Source organism: Trachemys scripta, chromosome 9 (assembly GCF_013100865.1).
Source record: "Trachemys scripta elegans isolate TJP31775 chromosome 9, CAS_Tse_1.0, whole genome shotgun sequence".
Taxonomy (NCBI): domain Eukaryota; kingdom Metazoa; phylum Chordata; order Testudines; family Emydidae; genus Trachemys; species Trachemys scripta.
This window is the reverse complement of record NC_048306.1, coordinates 50,245,281-50,262,089: the sequence shown is the minus strand read 5'-3', so window position 1 is coordinate 50,262,089 and position 16,809 is coordinate 50,245,281. Positions and strand designations below refer to the sequence as shown.

The 16,809-nt window shown below is 44.1% G+C and overlaps 2 protein-coding genes across 26 annotated transcripts in view; one reads left to right on the top strand and one right to left on the bottom strand.

Moving 5' to 3' along the window:
• Positions 1 to 10,839, bottom strand: part of CEP63 (centrosomal protein 63) — a 43,857-nt gene extending 33,018 nt beyond the window's left edge. For 5 of the 23 annotated variants that reach the window (XM_034780824.1, XM_034780829.1, XM_034780847.1 and 2 more), the window contains exons 1-2: positions 10,440 to 10,458; positions 2,552 to 2,620 (exon numbers count right to left, since the gene is read on the bottom strand). In XM_034780824.1, the coding sequence (XP_034636715.1) occupies positions 2,552 to 2,620; positions 10,440 to 10,447 (77 nt within the window). In that variant the 5' untranslated portion in view covers positions 10,448 to 10,458. The other 18 variants (XM_034780844.1, XM_034780848.1, XM_034780825.1 and 15 more) reach the window with 11 other exon arrangements.
• On the top strand, positions 10,744 to 16,365 carry ANAPC13 (anaphase promoting complex subunit 13). 3 transcript variants are annotated; one of them, XM_034780853.1, is made up of 3 exons: positions 10,744 to 10,834; positions 12,260 to 12,385; positions 15,495 to 16,365. In XM_034780853.1, the coding sequence occupies exons 2-3, from the start codon at positions 12,287 to 12,289 to the stop codon at positions 15,618 to 15,620; spliced, it is 225 nt and encodes a 74-aa protein (XP_034636744.1). In that variant the 5' UTR covers positions 10,744 to 10,834; positions 12,260 to 12,286; the 3' UTR covers positions 15,621 to 16,365. The 3 variants fall into 3 exon arrangements, with proteins under 3 accessions (XP_034636744.1, XP_034636743.1, XP_034636742.1); XM_034780852.1 differs by having other exon boundaries at positions 10,798 to 10,971; XM_034780851.1 differs by having other exon boundaries at positions 10,801 to 10,996.
• The last annotated feature ends 444 nt before the right edge of the window (positions 16,366 to 16,809 follow it).

The window sequence follows — 16,809 nt, the reverse complement described above, 5'->3', positions numbered from 1 at the left end:
TTTGTGGAAAGTATGCCTTGTGAGGTATCATTTAAGAAGTCTTGATCTGCTGAACATTAATGTCCTGATGAACTGTATGTACTATCATTGTATCTGAAGTTATGAAGTTTTAATGTGTGTGTGTTACTGAAACATGTGAGGTTGGAAGACACCCACAATCAGCCCTTCAGTGGCAACAAAGAAGCAGCTATCACTGGCCAGACAGGTGTTGATGGCCCATCAAGAAGAATCCACTCTGCCAAAAACTTCTCAGAAAAGGAACCTATGCAATGAGGGCTGCCTAACGCCCATGTCACTGCAAGGATCTTTCTAGCAGCTGGAAGAAAGTATAAAAGAGGGACAATGACATTATCACCTGGCCTCTCTCCTCCCCTATCTCAATACCTGGAAGACTGTTGGAAGACAAAGATTTTGAACTGGGGAGACTGGTCCCAGGCTGGGAAGGCAATTAAGAGCTGTAAACTGCCTAGAACATCTAGTGGAGTGAGAAACTGCTTGATTCAAATCTCGCATAGTTTGTAAAATTTAGACTGCAAATTTATTTTTATTTCTTATGTAACCAACTTTGGTCTCTATGCCTGCTACTAATAATCACTTACAATCTATCTTCCTGTAGTTAATACATCTGTTTTATATTTTATCTAAAACTGTGTGTTTTCAGTTGAAGTGCTTGGGGAACCTCAGTTCAGGTTAACAATGGCTGTTGCACATCTACTACCCTTTGTAGGAGTGGTGAACTAATTAATGAGTTTTTACACCGTCCAGGGGAGTCTTGAGCACTGTATGATGATATATTTCTGGGGCGCAAGGCTGGGGTCTTGCGTGACTGGCTGGTGCCTCTCTGTGCATGATTCATGAGTGGCTTGGAGAGCATTCGTGCAATTTAGCTGGGTGTGAGTCTCCACATGCTGATAGCTGAGTGATCACAGCACCTGTAGGGACTGGCTGCTTGTCACTGGCACAGCATTGAGAGACAGTCCAGGCTGGAGAGTTAAGGGGCACAACGGTCCCACAGGCTCCGCTGGAAACAGTCTGGACAGTTCACAGTCCCCAAGCAGAAATTTTTTTGAACCAAGTTCCAATCACAGATAAATCTTACAGCTAACTTATCAGCTCCTGAAAATAGAGGTTTATCACATAAATGCTGACAAACACTTAAGTAAAGCAGGGTGGATAACAACACCGTAATGAAGAATAAAACATCTCCAGTCTACTGGCGAGAGTTAGCTCCCTAGACATGCTGAAATTTCAATTTTGGTGCAGTAATCACTGAAGCCAAATCAACTAACTTCTCTGAAACCTTACAAGCTGCTACGCTTGGGACAATATTAAAGCTTGCAAGATGGAGCCCAAGAGAGAAGTAAACTCCATACTGATCTTTACCCCTTTAATTTGCTTGTCAAATAGGAAGGACTGAAAAGAAATGGAAATCAATAGGTCAAGGGATTGAAATTCCTCTGTCTCCCTGGAGTGTCCGTACACTTCAAAACTTGACAGCTTTTCTATAGGGAATGCCAATCGTTCTTAAAGGAGCCAGCTTCACAGTTCAGTTTGAAATTCACCCTGTCCTGTGAATTGACCAAACATTAAGCAGTAATTATGGTCCTTAAGAACATTTCCCACTCAGTGACAGTAGTTGTACAATTCATATCCAAGTTCTAAAACCATTACTTGGCAAAGAGATAAGTCTTTGCCACCTTCAGAGCTCGGGCAAATTCTGGAAAAAGGAATATAAAAGTGGCATGCCATTGAGACAAATGGAACAATTACTTTTATGTCCTATTTGCTCAACTGACAAGAAAAAAGATGCTTGTTCAACTACCAGCACTGCTGACTCAACCTAGGAACTGAAGTGGGTGAGGTTCTGTGGCCTGCAACGTGCAAGAGGTCAGACTAGATGATCACGATGGTCCCTTCTGACCTTAAAGTCTATGAGTCATTATGTTTTTACCCTGGCTGCAGCAAGATTCTGCAACTGGAACTTCGTTGAGATCTGTTGATGTTGTGTGAGCCAGGAGAGAATCCAGCTCACTCTCCTATAGGTGCATGCAGTGCTAGCCGTATTTCCATCAGTAAAGTAAGCAGATTGGAATAGATCCACAGAGTAAGGTGGTGCCATTTTTACATATTCACTTTTATGGCCATAACTGCACTTAGCAGTAGAATAACTTGTAAGAAGGCTGAAAAATATAACAGAGATTTTGCAGAAAGATAATAGTACAGAAATGCCAGCTATTAAAACAACAAAGGCTTGTAGCCAGGGACTATTTGGAAAAGCAATTCACTATGGCCTTGCACCTGCTCCAACTGAAGTTAATGATACACGATCAGGCCCTACTGGCCAAATCCTAAAGATCTTACTCAAACATAACACCCTTTACAGCTCCTAGCACAATGGGTCTTGGTCCCTACTTGTGGCTCCTATCTGTCACAATAAGCAAAGGAGATTTTGTCTGACTAAGGAGCGAACCAAAGGACTGTAGGATTTGAACCGATATAAAAGTGAAGCTGCATGAGTTTGAGAGAGCATTGTAAATGGTGGTATACATACCCTCCATGCCCTTGATTTTGCATTCTCTCCAGCAAAGCCTCCATCACCAAGTCACGTCCTCTTTGGCAGCTGGGAAAGCAAACAAAGCAGAGATCATGCCATGGCAATTCATCAGCCACTGTAGTCCCTCCACAGCTGACTGGAGATCATGATAGAAGTCTAAGAGGCAGGGAAGGTGAAGAATTACACAATTTACAGTACGTGCATGGGAATAACAGGGAGAACAGTTATCATTTCAATGAGTTTACAGGCCAAATGTTGGCCAGATAAAGCAGCAAAACAAACCTCATTACAATAAGAGTCAGAATTACTTCTCACTCATCACCATTGGCTGGATGATACAATAGTCTGATCCAGTGAATACAATGCTTCAATAGTGGATGTGAAATACATATTCAGTATGTGAACATTAGTAGTCTGGTTAATCCAACTGTTAAGGATATACTGGACTTCGAGGGATTTTCACTCTCTAGGGCAGAGAAGTGAAGAGACGTAAGAATTACCTGACTGGATCAGTACCAAGGTCCATCTGGTCTACTGTCCAGTCTCTGACAGTAGCCAACACCAGCTACTTCAGATGAAGGGTATAAGAACTCCACAGTAGGCAGCTGTGGGATAACCTGTCCCCACATTAGATCTTACCCTGCTGTGTGAGGCCAGGTCTACATGTAGACCTAGCTGAAACACTCAGAGCTGTGAAAAAATGTTGCATCCTGAGCACTGCTGCTAGGTCAACCTAGCTTTCTGGGTAGATGCAGCTGAGTTACAGGAGTCTTCTGTCAACCTAGCTACTGCCTCTCAGAGAGTTGGATTACCTACATCGATAGAAAAAAAAACCTTCCATCAATGTAGGAGGAGTTTGCACTACTGCACTACAGCTGCAGCACAGTAGTTGTGCCACTGTAGCAGCTATAGTGTAGATATACGCCAATAGTAATTGGATTAAATCCTCAAGCATGAGGCTTAATTTCCCTTCCAGACTGCACTGCTACTTGTCAATCCCATAACATTGTGCAAAATAAACAAACAAACTGATATTGCTTATATCAATGATTTTTAAAACAGTCTTCTGGTGTCTCAAAGCTATGAAAATAAGCATTGTTGATTTACATTTGCAGTACATTACTTTGATCAACCATGCCATCATTTCAACTTGTACCACCAAAAAGACTCAACTCACACTTTCCTGAAGCAACTTGCAGTGTTGCCAACTCTCATGATTTTGTCAGGAGTCTCATGATAATTATTGCTTTCTTTAAAGCCCCAACTCCTGGAGTCAAGTGGATATGTGATGATTTCAACCTTCATTCTTAAAGGAAAACTAAGTTTCTAGCCCTCATGGCTGTGGAGAGAGCTTCAAAATGTGACCCCAATACACCCTAAAGGCTCAAAAAGCAGAAAGCAAATAAAAAGAACCCCAAATCTATTATTTTACATAATCTCATGATTTTAAAGATTTTAAATCTCATGATTTTGGTGATCCTGACTCGTGACTTTTGAACATTTGGGGTTGACAATTCTGCAATTACAGATAACTTACTTAAATTGCTCTCATTACCACTCCAAAAGTTATCTTTCCTCCTCTGGTATCCTGCTGTTAATTGAATGGCCTCTTTAGACTGACCTTACACTTGGTAAGGCAACTCACATCTGTTCATGTATTCATACCTGGCTCCTCATTTTCCACTCCATGTATCTGATGAAGTGGGTTCTAGCCCACGAAAGCTTATGCCCAAATAAATTTGTTAGTCTCTAAGGTGCCACAAGGACTCCTTGTTGTTTTTACTTAAATTTAGACACTGAACCTGGAGAACAATCTGAGTTCTCACACAGTAGCTCCTGTCAGGAGAGTTTGAAGAAGGAGTTAATGTTCAGCACTAAGATGTTTTACTGTCATAGGAAACTGGGAAATGTCCACCTCCGCTTCCACTTAGCTCCCTAGATTATATCACACAAGGCAAGTGCCTCATCTGCCAGCTTCACATACCTGCCCTGATTTGGATGGAACAATCCTAGATATAGAGTCTTGGACAATGCCCCAGGACTGTTGATTGCTGCTGCATGAAGTTTGTTTATTTAATACTGGATTCTCATCATTAAAGCCTGCTATGCTGATCTTGTAGGAGGCAGACAGCTGACTGCCCCCCCCCCCCCCCCCCCCCCCCGACTCCAGGTGCAAAGCAGACAGTGAGATAGGGAAAAACAGCCAGGAGCAATCATTCACCAGCCTCCCACTCTGACCCATCTGAGCAATACAATGGCAGCATCAACTCCCTCCCCACTCATTAAAGCTGCAGTGAAGAGGGCTGGCCCATCACTCTGAGGAACGGGGGTCCAATCAACTGGTGATGGAAGGAAAAAAATGGGACAGGAAAAACATCAAAGGGCAGATGTGGAAAGAAAGATGGTATCCATAGGGAAGAAAGAGGAAGGAGATACGCCCCAGTTGCCAGGAAACATGTGCCTACTGGCTTTCGCTACAGGTGCCAGTACAGACCACCTGCCCCTAGAAAGAGGGAGTGAGTGTGTCTGTGGGGGAGGAACAGGCTGCTGCCCCCTTTCTCTCCTGCCAACAAAATAACTACAGTTTGGATACGTTGGGGAGAAAGGTCACAGGACCTCCATTGGTACCTTCTCTAAATACCAGACCTCTTGCAGTTCTCTCATCGCTAGTCTCTAGGTATTTTTGCAATGTCAGTCTGGCATCCAGTGAGGATAATGAGAGGCACCAGTTTTGAATCCCCAATAACAAAGATATTCCTATTAAAACTAACAATGGATTCAATGCACATCTATTCCTCTGCAGGATTTTATTTCCTGACTTTCCCTTCACATTCTTCCTCAAACATTGGCAGCTGTGTCAGTATGATGTGATCCCGGCTTGTGTTCTGATGTGACCAGTACTCTGGCAACAACTCTCGTTGGGAGCTCTGCTGGAGGAGTTCCAAGGTCCCCTTTCACACCATATCAGTAGGTGAGCAGCAGAGAGCTCACCTACTGAATGCTGGGAGAGGCACTGGTAATGGTGGAAGTCTTTAGATAGCCCCATTTGCAACAGGATAGGGTTGCTTGAGGCTTTCAACTAAAACTGAATGAGGCTGATGATAGTAGTGATGATGACTCTAGCTCTTCAGCTCTGAATGCATGCATATAGAAGAAAAGGGCATAAACAGTGATTAGCCACAAGGGTTTTTGTTCCATTGTGAAGATAAATTAAAACCTTGTAACTGTAATCTTTGGACTAATTCAGAGATATTACCCAGACCTGTGCTAAGCCAAGTGCCACTCTTTTCTTAACCTATGTATTATATAATTTTAACATTAGCTTTAATAATTTTTTTATATCTCCTTTGAAGTACTGGTACATCAATAGAATTCATCATAGGGTCCTAACAGTCAGCAAGGAAGGGGTCAAAGTAAGCAAGCTTTTGAGAATCACATACTCTTCCCAACAAATCTTAATTCTAGACTGCCTATGGGCCTACTTCATTGTTTCCACAGCCTGATGAAGAGAGTACTATGCTTATTATTGCCTTGAAAGGTCATTGTCAGTTTTAGAACTATTTGCTTGCCTTTATCATCTGTCTGCAGTTAGAATCAGGCTTTTGCCAATTCTGAGGTTGAGGGTTTTTTTGCTAGTTGTCATGAATAAAAGACGTGACATGCTCAACAGTGCCTTATTTGCTGGTTTGTGTGCCCCAGCAAAATGATATAGCTGTGTTCATGCATTTCATTGGAAATCTGGCTCTTGTATTTCTGATCCTTACAGGAAATGTGACACCACCAGCATTGAGACCTTCTGCCGTGTATTAATATTATGTATTGCAAGTGTAAGTGAACTGTGCTTTTTAAAAAGCATCTTGTGCGTTATATATGTAAGGACGCATGCCTTCTCATGCCACCACACTGCAAGCAATCCCTTCTCATCCAGCTCCATGAGGGTTCCCAGAGACAGCTCCCTAGCTCTTGAGGCTTTGAAGTGGAGAGGGAAACCAATGTCAAAGGATTACTCTTGAGCTTACTAGTACATCAGCTTGTACATCAGTTTCCTCCCCACATCAAAGCCTCAAGTCACTGCTCCTCCAGCTTCTTTAACACACACCCATGCAAACTTCTGGTATAGCCTACCCCAACCCCATCCCCTCACTTCTCACGGCTATTCCTCCCCCAAATCCCCAATCCATGTCCATCCTATTACCTTACACATTAAGCTACAAACTCCCATACAAACCCTGACACACTGCTTGTCACAATGCCAGACTTCCAAACATATAGGCTCAAAACAACTTTTTTTAAGTGACACACTAGATTCTGGAGAGCAATTCCACAGCAAGCAGTGGATTCATAGATTCCAAGGTCACAATGGACCATTGTGATCATCTACTCTCACCTCCTGTATAAAACAGACCAGAGAACTTCCCCAAAATAATTCTTAGATTCTGCAATCACACATGAGGCCCTGACTTATAACATAACAGCAGGTAGCTATCAACGTTGCTATTGGTTCAAAAAATGTCAGGTGGCCTCCCCTCCATTCCCTCCAATCGCATCAGCTTGCAAAGTCCATTAGTTTTATCTTCAAAATAAATGGAAAATACGTATTTCTTGAAAACAAAACATAAAATTCCAACTCCATAATTAAGGAGTCCATAATAATAAAACTAGTGTGTTTCAATGCCAGATGGAAAAGAACCTTCAAGCATCTTCCCCCCACCCCCTCTCAGCAGCGGTCCTGGATTTTTGCTTAGAAAAGTTTATTGATGCTGAAAGCATTTGTATTGACCTGTCACAGGTGTTTCCAGTCTTGAGAGGTAACAAGATACCGGACATTATAATTACATCACCACATCACATTGCTTGGGGTTTTTTTTTCTGTTCTAACACTTGATATGGTTCTAGCAGCAGATATCTTACAAATACTACAGAGTGCAATTCCAAGCTTGCAGATAGTATAAAGCTAGAAATTAATGCTTTAACAATGCAAGACGGCAGCTGCTAAAATAGCGTCAGACTTTAAGGCCTTAACATTCAGCAAAACGCTTAAGCACAAGCCCAACTGTAAGCGCAAGTAGTCCCATTGAAGTGAAATTTAGACCTATGCTCGAGTACCTTGCTGCATTGCGGCCTATTTGAGGAAAAACTCAAAATGATATTCAGAATGATGTGATCTTAAATTGTAATATTTCCTATGATACATTGGGGAGAGGAGGTAGCTCCCTTTGATGGATGGACAGACAGACAGCTGTAAAATCCCTCTTGGTCTTTTCTCTGCTTGATTTTCCTGTAAAGGGTGAGCAAGCCCATAGGTAAACGAAAAGGAGTGGGCACCTGACTAAATGAGCCAATGGGAAGGGAGAACTTTTTAAAATTGGGGGGAAAAACTTTCCCTTTGTCTGTTGTTCTCTGGGCTGCAGGGACAGAGCAGCAATGCTATAAGCAGGAATGCTGTGTAAAGTTTGAAGCAGGTATGAAAAATTATCTTCCATACCTTGAAGGAATCATTTGGATAGGGAATGTTTAGATAAATGCGATCAGGTTTATTCTTTATTTTGGCTTGTGGATCTCCTCTGTGCTAACCCCAGATGCTTTTGTTTCCTTGTAACCTTTAAGTTGAACCCCAAGAAGCTATTTTGGGTGCTTAATTCTTGGAAATTGCTCTTTTAAAATCTAGCAAAAGCCTCAGTTCCAGATGTATTTTCTTTCTTTTTGTTTTAATAAAATTTACTTTTTTTTAAGGAGGATTTGGATTTGTGTGTCCTAATAGGGTTGTGCACAATAGGCTGTTTGATTAGCTGGTGGCCACAGCTAATTTCCTTTGTTTACTTTCTCAGCTCTTCCCCAGGGCGGAGGGAGGGGGGGTGAAAGGGCTTGAGGGTACCCCACAGGGAGGAATTCCCAAGTGTTCCTTCCTGGATCCACAGTGGGCTTTTTGCATTTGGGTGGTGGCAGCATTTACCAAGCCAAGGTCAGAGTTTAACCTTGGGAGTTTAATACAAGCCTTATGTGACAAGTATTAATTTTTAGAATCCTTGAGGGCCCCCACTTTCTGCACTCGGAGTGACAGAGTGGGGATTCAGCCTTGACATCTCCTGACTTGAATGGACTAGAAATTAAAAATTTTTACCACTTAAGAGGGGGGGGGGGTTCTACCAGCTTTCCAATGGCATAAAATAGTCTTCATGTTTAGACCTCCTGAGTTGTAAGACATCAGACCTTAAAATGGTATTTATTAAAGCAGATTCTACAATGTGCCCTGAAATTCAGCCAACTGGGGGCAAGCATGAGGGAACCTACAGCTGCTCCACTGAGAATCCTCAACCCCTAGTACCCAAATTAACAAAAATCAATCTCAACTTTTAGGTAAAACCCAAGGACAGAAAGTAAGTCTTTAAAAGCCCAATCTACCACTGGGATATTGAACTGTTATTCTGAACCATTGCCTGCATTGACTCTCCATGAACCAGAACTGAAAATGGTTTAAGTGCTAGTGTTACACACCTTGGTGCACTATGGAGTTTTACATCTGCCTCTGACGCATCTGTTACCAGGCACCGTCAGAGACCAGACTAGATGGAAGGTGGACTGAAAAGGTGTTTCTTTTAAGGGACTACCCAGGTTCCTCAGGGTTTCATATAAATAGTAATAAAAAATATAGAATAAGAATTATTAAAAGCAACTAGTTTTCACTTTCTGACTACCACGGCTCCGACTGCTAGGCCTAACCATCCCCATCATGGCTTTTGACAGCTGTGGCTTCACTGCCATTGGTACCTATGCTAGCCAGAATAAAGCTAAACTGGGTATACCTACACGTGCTGCAATTACATTACAACTGTAGTGTAGACATGCATTATGATTGACATTCATAGAGTAAGTTAATGTGTCAAAGTGTCTCCCCGGCTCATCGCTCTCCTCTAATATCACAGTCTCATCACTCAGCAGGAAGTAGTGCTAGTGACAGGGCACCAGCAGCAGCACCAAGGATGGGAGTGCCCCATCTGCTATCCATACCCCAAACTCTCCCACCAGCAGCTGCTGCTCGGAACTCAGCTCCAACTCCAGATCCGGAAACTGTGAGTGGTTGGGCAGGTACCAACTCCTAAAACTAATCCAAACTCACCAGTGAGTCCCAGCCAAGACAGGGCCACAGCCACCGGGGCACACGTTTTGTCTCCACTGCAGAAACGGCACGTTTGCACACTGAGGTAGCCAACTTGTAATTCAGGTCAACTAACAGAAAGATGCTGTAAACTGTTACTTTGCCTGGCTCCCCCCAGGGGGGAGAGACCCATGGTCCCTTCTGACCTTAAAGTCTATGATTCTATGACAGATCCCCACTAGGCTCTCACAGCGAGAGAACCATCTTACTTTGATCTCAAGTTGGTGCTCTCGATGCACAACCACAGTTCTGCAGTGAAGACTAAGGCTTGGTCTACACTACCCCCCCCAATTCGAACTAAGGTACGCAACTTCAGCTACGTGAATAACGTAGCTGAAGTCGAAGTACCTTAGTTCGAACTTACCTTGGTCCACATGCGGCAGGCAGGCTCCCCCGTCGACTCCGCGGTACTCCTCTCGCCGAGCTGGAGTACCGCAGTCGACGGCAAGCACTTCCAGGTTCGACTTATCCCGTCCAGACTAGACGCGATAAGTCGAACCCAGAACTTCGATTTCCAGCCGTCGAACTAGCTGGTAAGTGTAGCCAAGGCCTAAGCCCCAGAGGGGTCAGGGGACAGAGCCCTGCAGGAACAGTCACAGCTGGACACCAGGCTACAATCACCTCATCACACAGAGACACTCAGTTAGGCACAGTTGGACACACACACAGTGTAACACAGCCCCGCAGGGACAGTTACAGGCTCACAGCTGGACAAAAAGCTACAGCCACCTGGTCATGCAGAGACAGTCAGACTGTCACAGCCAGGTACAGTCAGACATGGACAGCCACAGCTGGACACCAGGCTACAACTACCTCACCACACAGCCAGGTACAATCAGACCCAGCTCCACAGGGACAGCCACGGTCGGACACCAGGCTACAGCCACTTGGTCACCAGGGACAGTCAGACACTTGCAGTCAGACCCAGCCCCGCAGAGCCGCTCACGACCAGACACGCTCGCCACAGCCTAGCCCGGTCGAGCCGTTACCTCCGGGGCCGGCCTCTCTCTCCTCGGCGGACTCGCACCCTCCCACTCTCTATGGTTCGCGCGGCCTAGCGCCGCCGGTCACGTGGTTTCCTCCTAGGGCCGCTGGCAGGAGACGGCGTGCGCGCAGGGTGTCAGGTGCGGGGGCTAGGCCCGGACGTCGGAGAGGACGGCTCCTTGCCGGCCCGGAGGGTGGCGTAGAAGGCTAGGCCCGCCGCCGCTGCGGCCCCTCAGCCCCGGGGGAGCCGAGGCCGCTGACAGAGCCCGGGACCGGGGTGGGTTACTGCGTATGCCCAGCGGGTGAGCATGCGCACTAGCCGCGCTGAGGCCGCTGCCTGGGGAGCTTGTGCCCCCCCCCCTGGGCCGGGGGGGGGGGCCCGGGGGGGGGGGCTCCCCCCCCCCCCCCGTGCGTCTCCATGGGAGCTGTGGGGGTGAAGCCCATTCCCTGGGCATCCAGGCTGCGCGCCCCTGCGCACCTCCATCCCCCGCTGCCCCAGGCCAGGGTCGCTCTCTGGCAGGCGGACCGCCAGCCACCGCCCTGCCCTGGCTCGTGCCTCGCCTGACACCTGCTGCAAGGAACAGGGCTGTTTCATGGGTCACCTGTGGAAAAGCGGCAGCCGGGCGGCTACGTGCATCCGCTCTGGCACAGACCTAGTTCCACCTGTGCTTTGGTTTTAAATAAAAAATGTCAGCCATGCCCGGCTGTCACACAACCCGAGCCATCATCCTCTGGCTGATTGCTTGTAGGCGTTGCTTGTAGGGGTGTCTGGCGATACTATTTGAAGACGAGTGTAGTAATGTAGTTGTCACACGCAACCCCTGAGATTACTATGGCTAATGAGGCTTGGAGAAGATTCTCCTTTTTCCTCCATTTTATTAGTCTCCTTCATTTGTGCCACTGCCTTTGACAGTATTTTGAGAAGGGTCACTTTCATTGTCTTGATGGTGCACACCACTCCTCACACTCTGCTAGAGAGTGTTTGCCAGTAATGGCAGCAGATCTATGATGGGAAGTAAACAGGTAACAAGCAATAGGCAGGTATTTGCATGCAGGGGAGGAGTGGTCTGAGCTCTCAGGCCTATCCTAAAGATGCTTCTAAGTATTTAAATTCTGTGGGGATGGTCATTATACCTGAAGCTGAATAAACAAACCCAAGAGCAGAAATAGCCTTAACCATTTTTTTTATAAAGGAATTTTAAATCAATTTGAGACACAATTTTAGGTGGTACTCTATCAGGAAACAAAATTTGTTTACAATAATGTTTGACAGTGACCCTTTAAGGGAGATGGCTATAATGCAAATTTAAACCCCTTTTTGAATAGGGAGGGAAACTAAATGTTACATGGACAAAAACTGAATTGGTAGAGAAAGTAATGTTGTATTCAAGCTTCTCATAGGACAATTCAAACAATAACTATGAAAACCAACTTGGCCACGCTGTGTGGACTGTAAAAAAAAAATTGCTATTTAATAAAGGGATCAAGGCCAGAGCAAGCATAGAGTTAAGCTTCATCTTTTTTGGGGTCTGGATATCACAAATAATTTCTGCTTTGTATCACAGATCTATCCATATGCATATTGCACAAAGATGGACAGTGAGGTGCAGAGGGATGGAAGAATCCTGGATTTGATTGATGATGCATGGAGAGAAGATAAATTACCCTATGAGGATGTAGCAATACCATTGGTAGGTGAATACTATAGGCTGCTTATAAGCCTGAATTACATTTCTACCCTCTTTAACCTCTTAACAGAGACATGGCATAGCAAATGTGCCTTACAGTTCTGCCAGTTGTACGAATGATGCTCCTACACCCCAGAGGCCAGCTTCCCATTTATTTTGTGGGGGATTTCTTCCTGTTCTCTCATCTCTCTCCGTGGCTAGAAGAAAAAGTGCTTCTCTCCCTGCAGTCAACTGCCTCTCTTTAGAAGGAGCAAATGCTTTCCCCTATTCCTGACCAGTTATCTATTTCTTTGGATGGTAGAATTCTTCTTCCCATAATTCCCTCTTTCTTTGTGTGGAGTACAGGGCAGACATAAGTGATGCTTTTCCTCCCTTCTACACTTCAGTTTTGCACTGCTTGTGTTCGAAGCAGTTTCCCAAACTCTGGTTTGCAGGCCACAGGTGATCAGCCAGGTGACAGCAGTATGCAGAGAGCTAGCTAGTCACACATGATGCTGGCTACTCTTCATTTCCAGCTGCTAAAATGCCATTAAAATAAGAGAAAATAGGTTAAATATTTTCCTACTATTACATGAAAGTAATTGCTGTAGTTGGTACAAGGATGGTATTTAATCATGAAGGTGTCTGTGATATGATCTCTATTAAAATGTATCCACACGAGGGGTACCCTCTAACCTGTGACAAACCCATTGTTGGCAGGTCTCTGCTCACAGAGGTACTGCTACACAGGGCAGATTTTCTTAGAGTTACCCTCCACCACTCCCTGTGCTTCTACTGCCACTAGTTCAGAGATAGGTGAAGGGGTCCTAATATTTCCCAGCTACTTCTGGTATTACCGGTCTATGGGGAGGGGTTCCAGGACTCCCCTCTTCCTCAGCTCTTTTAAGTGCTATGCAGCTAGCTGCAGGGGAGGGGGAGGACTCACAGACTTCCCCTTCCCTTGTTCACTTCTGCTACTGCAAGCCAAGGGAGGAAAAGGGATAACTCCTCCTAGGCTCATTCAGCAACTATTTTTGGTCTGTCACAGACTACTTGATGGTACACCAGGATCTTCACAGCCCCTTGTCCTTAGGCACAGATACAGCCTTATCATTAATGGAAACCCCTCATTTAAACCCAGTAAGCCTTGACATTGTAGTCCTTAATTAACTGATTAAAGGCCTTCCTGAACCACTCTATTTTGATGGGCTCGAGGTTGCCTTTGCTGGTTGGGAAGTGTCTCAACATGAGTGATTTTTAGCTCACTGAGTAAGAGTACTTCAAGCTTTTGTACCTCCTCTACCTTTTGCCAAGATCCTGTCTTAAGGTAGTGATGGGATCCCAAATTGTAGGTCTCTCATGCTAGACTTCTTCCCTCCCACATCCACGTACCCAAAACCTGCAAGGCCTCTCTTCATTCTTTCAGTATGCAAAGTTCTTGAGAAGATTACTTGAAGGGAATTCATCTTTGTGGTAGTCTACCTGACTTTCTGGATTTGTTTGTCATCACTGTTCCAGAGAGTATTGTCACTAAAGGACCATGCTGGGATAGCGGTCTTGTTACGTTTTACATTACTTTGAAGTCTGAAGCCTAAAGGCCCATCTCAGGGTCAGCTGGGTCAGAGGTGAGGCAGCCTATCCTGTCTGCCTTAGGACAGTCAGTGATGTCTGTTGCAGGCATATGTATAGCAACTCACTATCTTCACTTAGCTCTGCTGTTTGTATTCAGGCTTTAGGAAACAATCCTACCTCCATCTTGCCGATCTGTGATTATGTTTTTGAGACATGGAAGCCCAGACTCTCCAACCTGTTGGAGTTTACTGGGATGTGCCTCATTAAACTGACTAAATGTAAAAACAGCTTCTGTGCTGGCATTTGCCTTCATTTTATGATTGGTTCAGTAGTAGATAGTCACTTTTTGGGGGGGGCAGGGATGGGAGAGATTCCACGAGCTATGTACTTACTCTTGAAGATGGAGAATCGTGCACACAAACAGTATCTGTAGAGGAGGAAGAGTTACTTGCAACATACTTCTGAGGTGTCCTGTCCCTGTGGGCACTCTTACTTAACAGTAGAGAGAGGCCTGGGTGTAGACCTAAAGGCCCTCTGAGGCCTCAGCCATTGAGGCAGATTGGATGTTAGCAGGCTACAAAACCAGCATGGCTGCTGTGGGATATTCTTTCATTCAACAAAGTCAAGCCGAAGCTGACTGGAAAGTTGGTGTTGTTTAGAGTCCTGGGCAGTAGATGACCCCACTTGAGCCCTGACCCACTACTTCTGCCTTCAGTGTCTGATCCAAAGCCCATTGAAAAGAATGAGAAGACTCCCACTGATTTCAACAGGCCTTGGATCAGGTTCTTAGTGAACAAAATCCTAAAGTTTGAGGAGTTCTGTTTGTCTCATGCTGGGGGTCCCACGACACATGACTGAGAACCCTGACCAGATGTTCTGGGGAATAACACATTCTCTAGCAATTGTACAGTTATGACAACACTTAGAGAATAATGTTTAAAAGAAAAACAAAACAGTTAAACCATTGCTTGTCCTGACAGCTTGTCTGTTCATCAGTTTTCTGTTACTAAAGCAAACTTTAGAAGTGCTTTCCCAGTTTTCTCTATGGCACTAGCACAGCCTCTCCTCTTTTAGGTCACGGACCTCAACTTCGAGACAGAGTGCTTATTTTGCTATTTTATTACCTTCTATAGGACAGTAAAAAGATATTTGATAGAATGCCTTATTTTTAAAATTCTGAAATGGAATACCTATATTTGGACTTCATTGCTGGAGAAAGATTGTAAACAAGCAATAGAATATTTGCACTTATATCTGATATTTACCAGACATTACAATAATTTATTTTGCCACGTGTGCATTACTTGGGACCACCAGCCACCAAGATAGGAAACAAATTCACTTCTAAAACTAAGCACAGAATTATTGTGGAAAATAGAATGCCCATATTTGGGCTTGTTGATATTTTTAATGGGAGCAGTATGTACAGTACATGTCCTTCTGATGCTCCATCCAGTCTTAGTTGTGGATCTGTGTATTTATCAGTATGAAATGTTACTAACTTGCTCCCCTTAGGGTGCTTTGTAAGTATAGAATGCATTGTACCATTTTGTGTTCTCAGAATGAGCTTCCTGAACCAGAACAAGATAATGGCGGCACAACGGAGTCAGTAAAAGAACAAGAAATGAAATGGACAGACTTGGCTTTACAATATTTGCATGAAAATGTTCCCCCAACAGGAAACTAGAGAATCAGTGTTATTTCATGGAATGATTTCAATACAAGATGTTTTCCAGCATATCTTCACCATCTCCTGTCCAACTGCTTAAGAAGGAGTCAAAACCTTCTAGTCTCAAACAGCTGCTCTACTCCACAAAAGCAAAATACAGTTTAAAAGGCCCCATGTAACCAATGTAAAATAACTGACATCCTAAAGCTGTGGGGGAGATAGCAGAGTGCTTTTTCACTTACACAAAAATATTTGGAGTCCTGTTGTGTTGACAACTTCTTTACAAGTTCATCTTAATTGTCTTTTGCATATGATCAAAGAGGAGTTATCACTACCTGAAAGCTGATCATTGATCTCAGAAGTGATTTGGTGAATATTTGTGGTTGCTTTGATATTTTATAGACCCAAAGCTATTCTTTTATGGTTTGGTGCTACTGTTAGTTGCTCGGGTTTTGCACCATGATCTCTATGAACCAACGTTTACTGCCTTTAACTTGCCTGTGACACAGGAAGGTTGTTTGGGACAGAGAGAAAGGTTAATGAACAGGATTAAGGGACTGAAATTTGTCTGTAAACACAAATGAGACTGGGAAAGAAGTTCTTTATAAAGTAAGCAGTCTTGGAATTTGCCTATTCTGGTTGGAGCACATTCCCAACACGGACATCCTGTAGTCTGTTTGCTAACCAGCATACTGTAAAAGAACAATTTATATTAAAAGGCTTTGTTAGTGGTGACTCAGAGTAATTGAGTCATCACCTTTTATGTATGTTTGTGAATTACGTGGAAGGTATTGCTGACCTCAATCCAATTCCCGTGAACGGGTGTCCACACCATTCTTGGCACCCTTGTTAACAGTCTCAGATAGGAGACAGAGTAAATTGTCATCTTAGCCATGGAGATGTTGCCTGCAGCAAAGGATGGAGACATGTTTGTTTTAAAACATGGTCATTGAGATAAGCAGCTGAAATGCCCATTGAAATCAATAAGAGTTATAACTGCTTACTCCAGGGTTTAATTTGGCTCATGAGAGCCATCATCTTGCTTGCATGAGAGTACCAGTCAACAATAGGCATACATTTAACATTATCAGATAGATACATATACAATTAAAACTGATATTACATACAAAAACTACATTCAGAGAATGTTATAGTTGCAAAGTCAAACGTGAAAGTTAGGAAATGCCAGAATAAAGGTTCCCTGTGT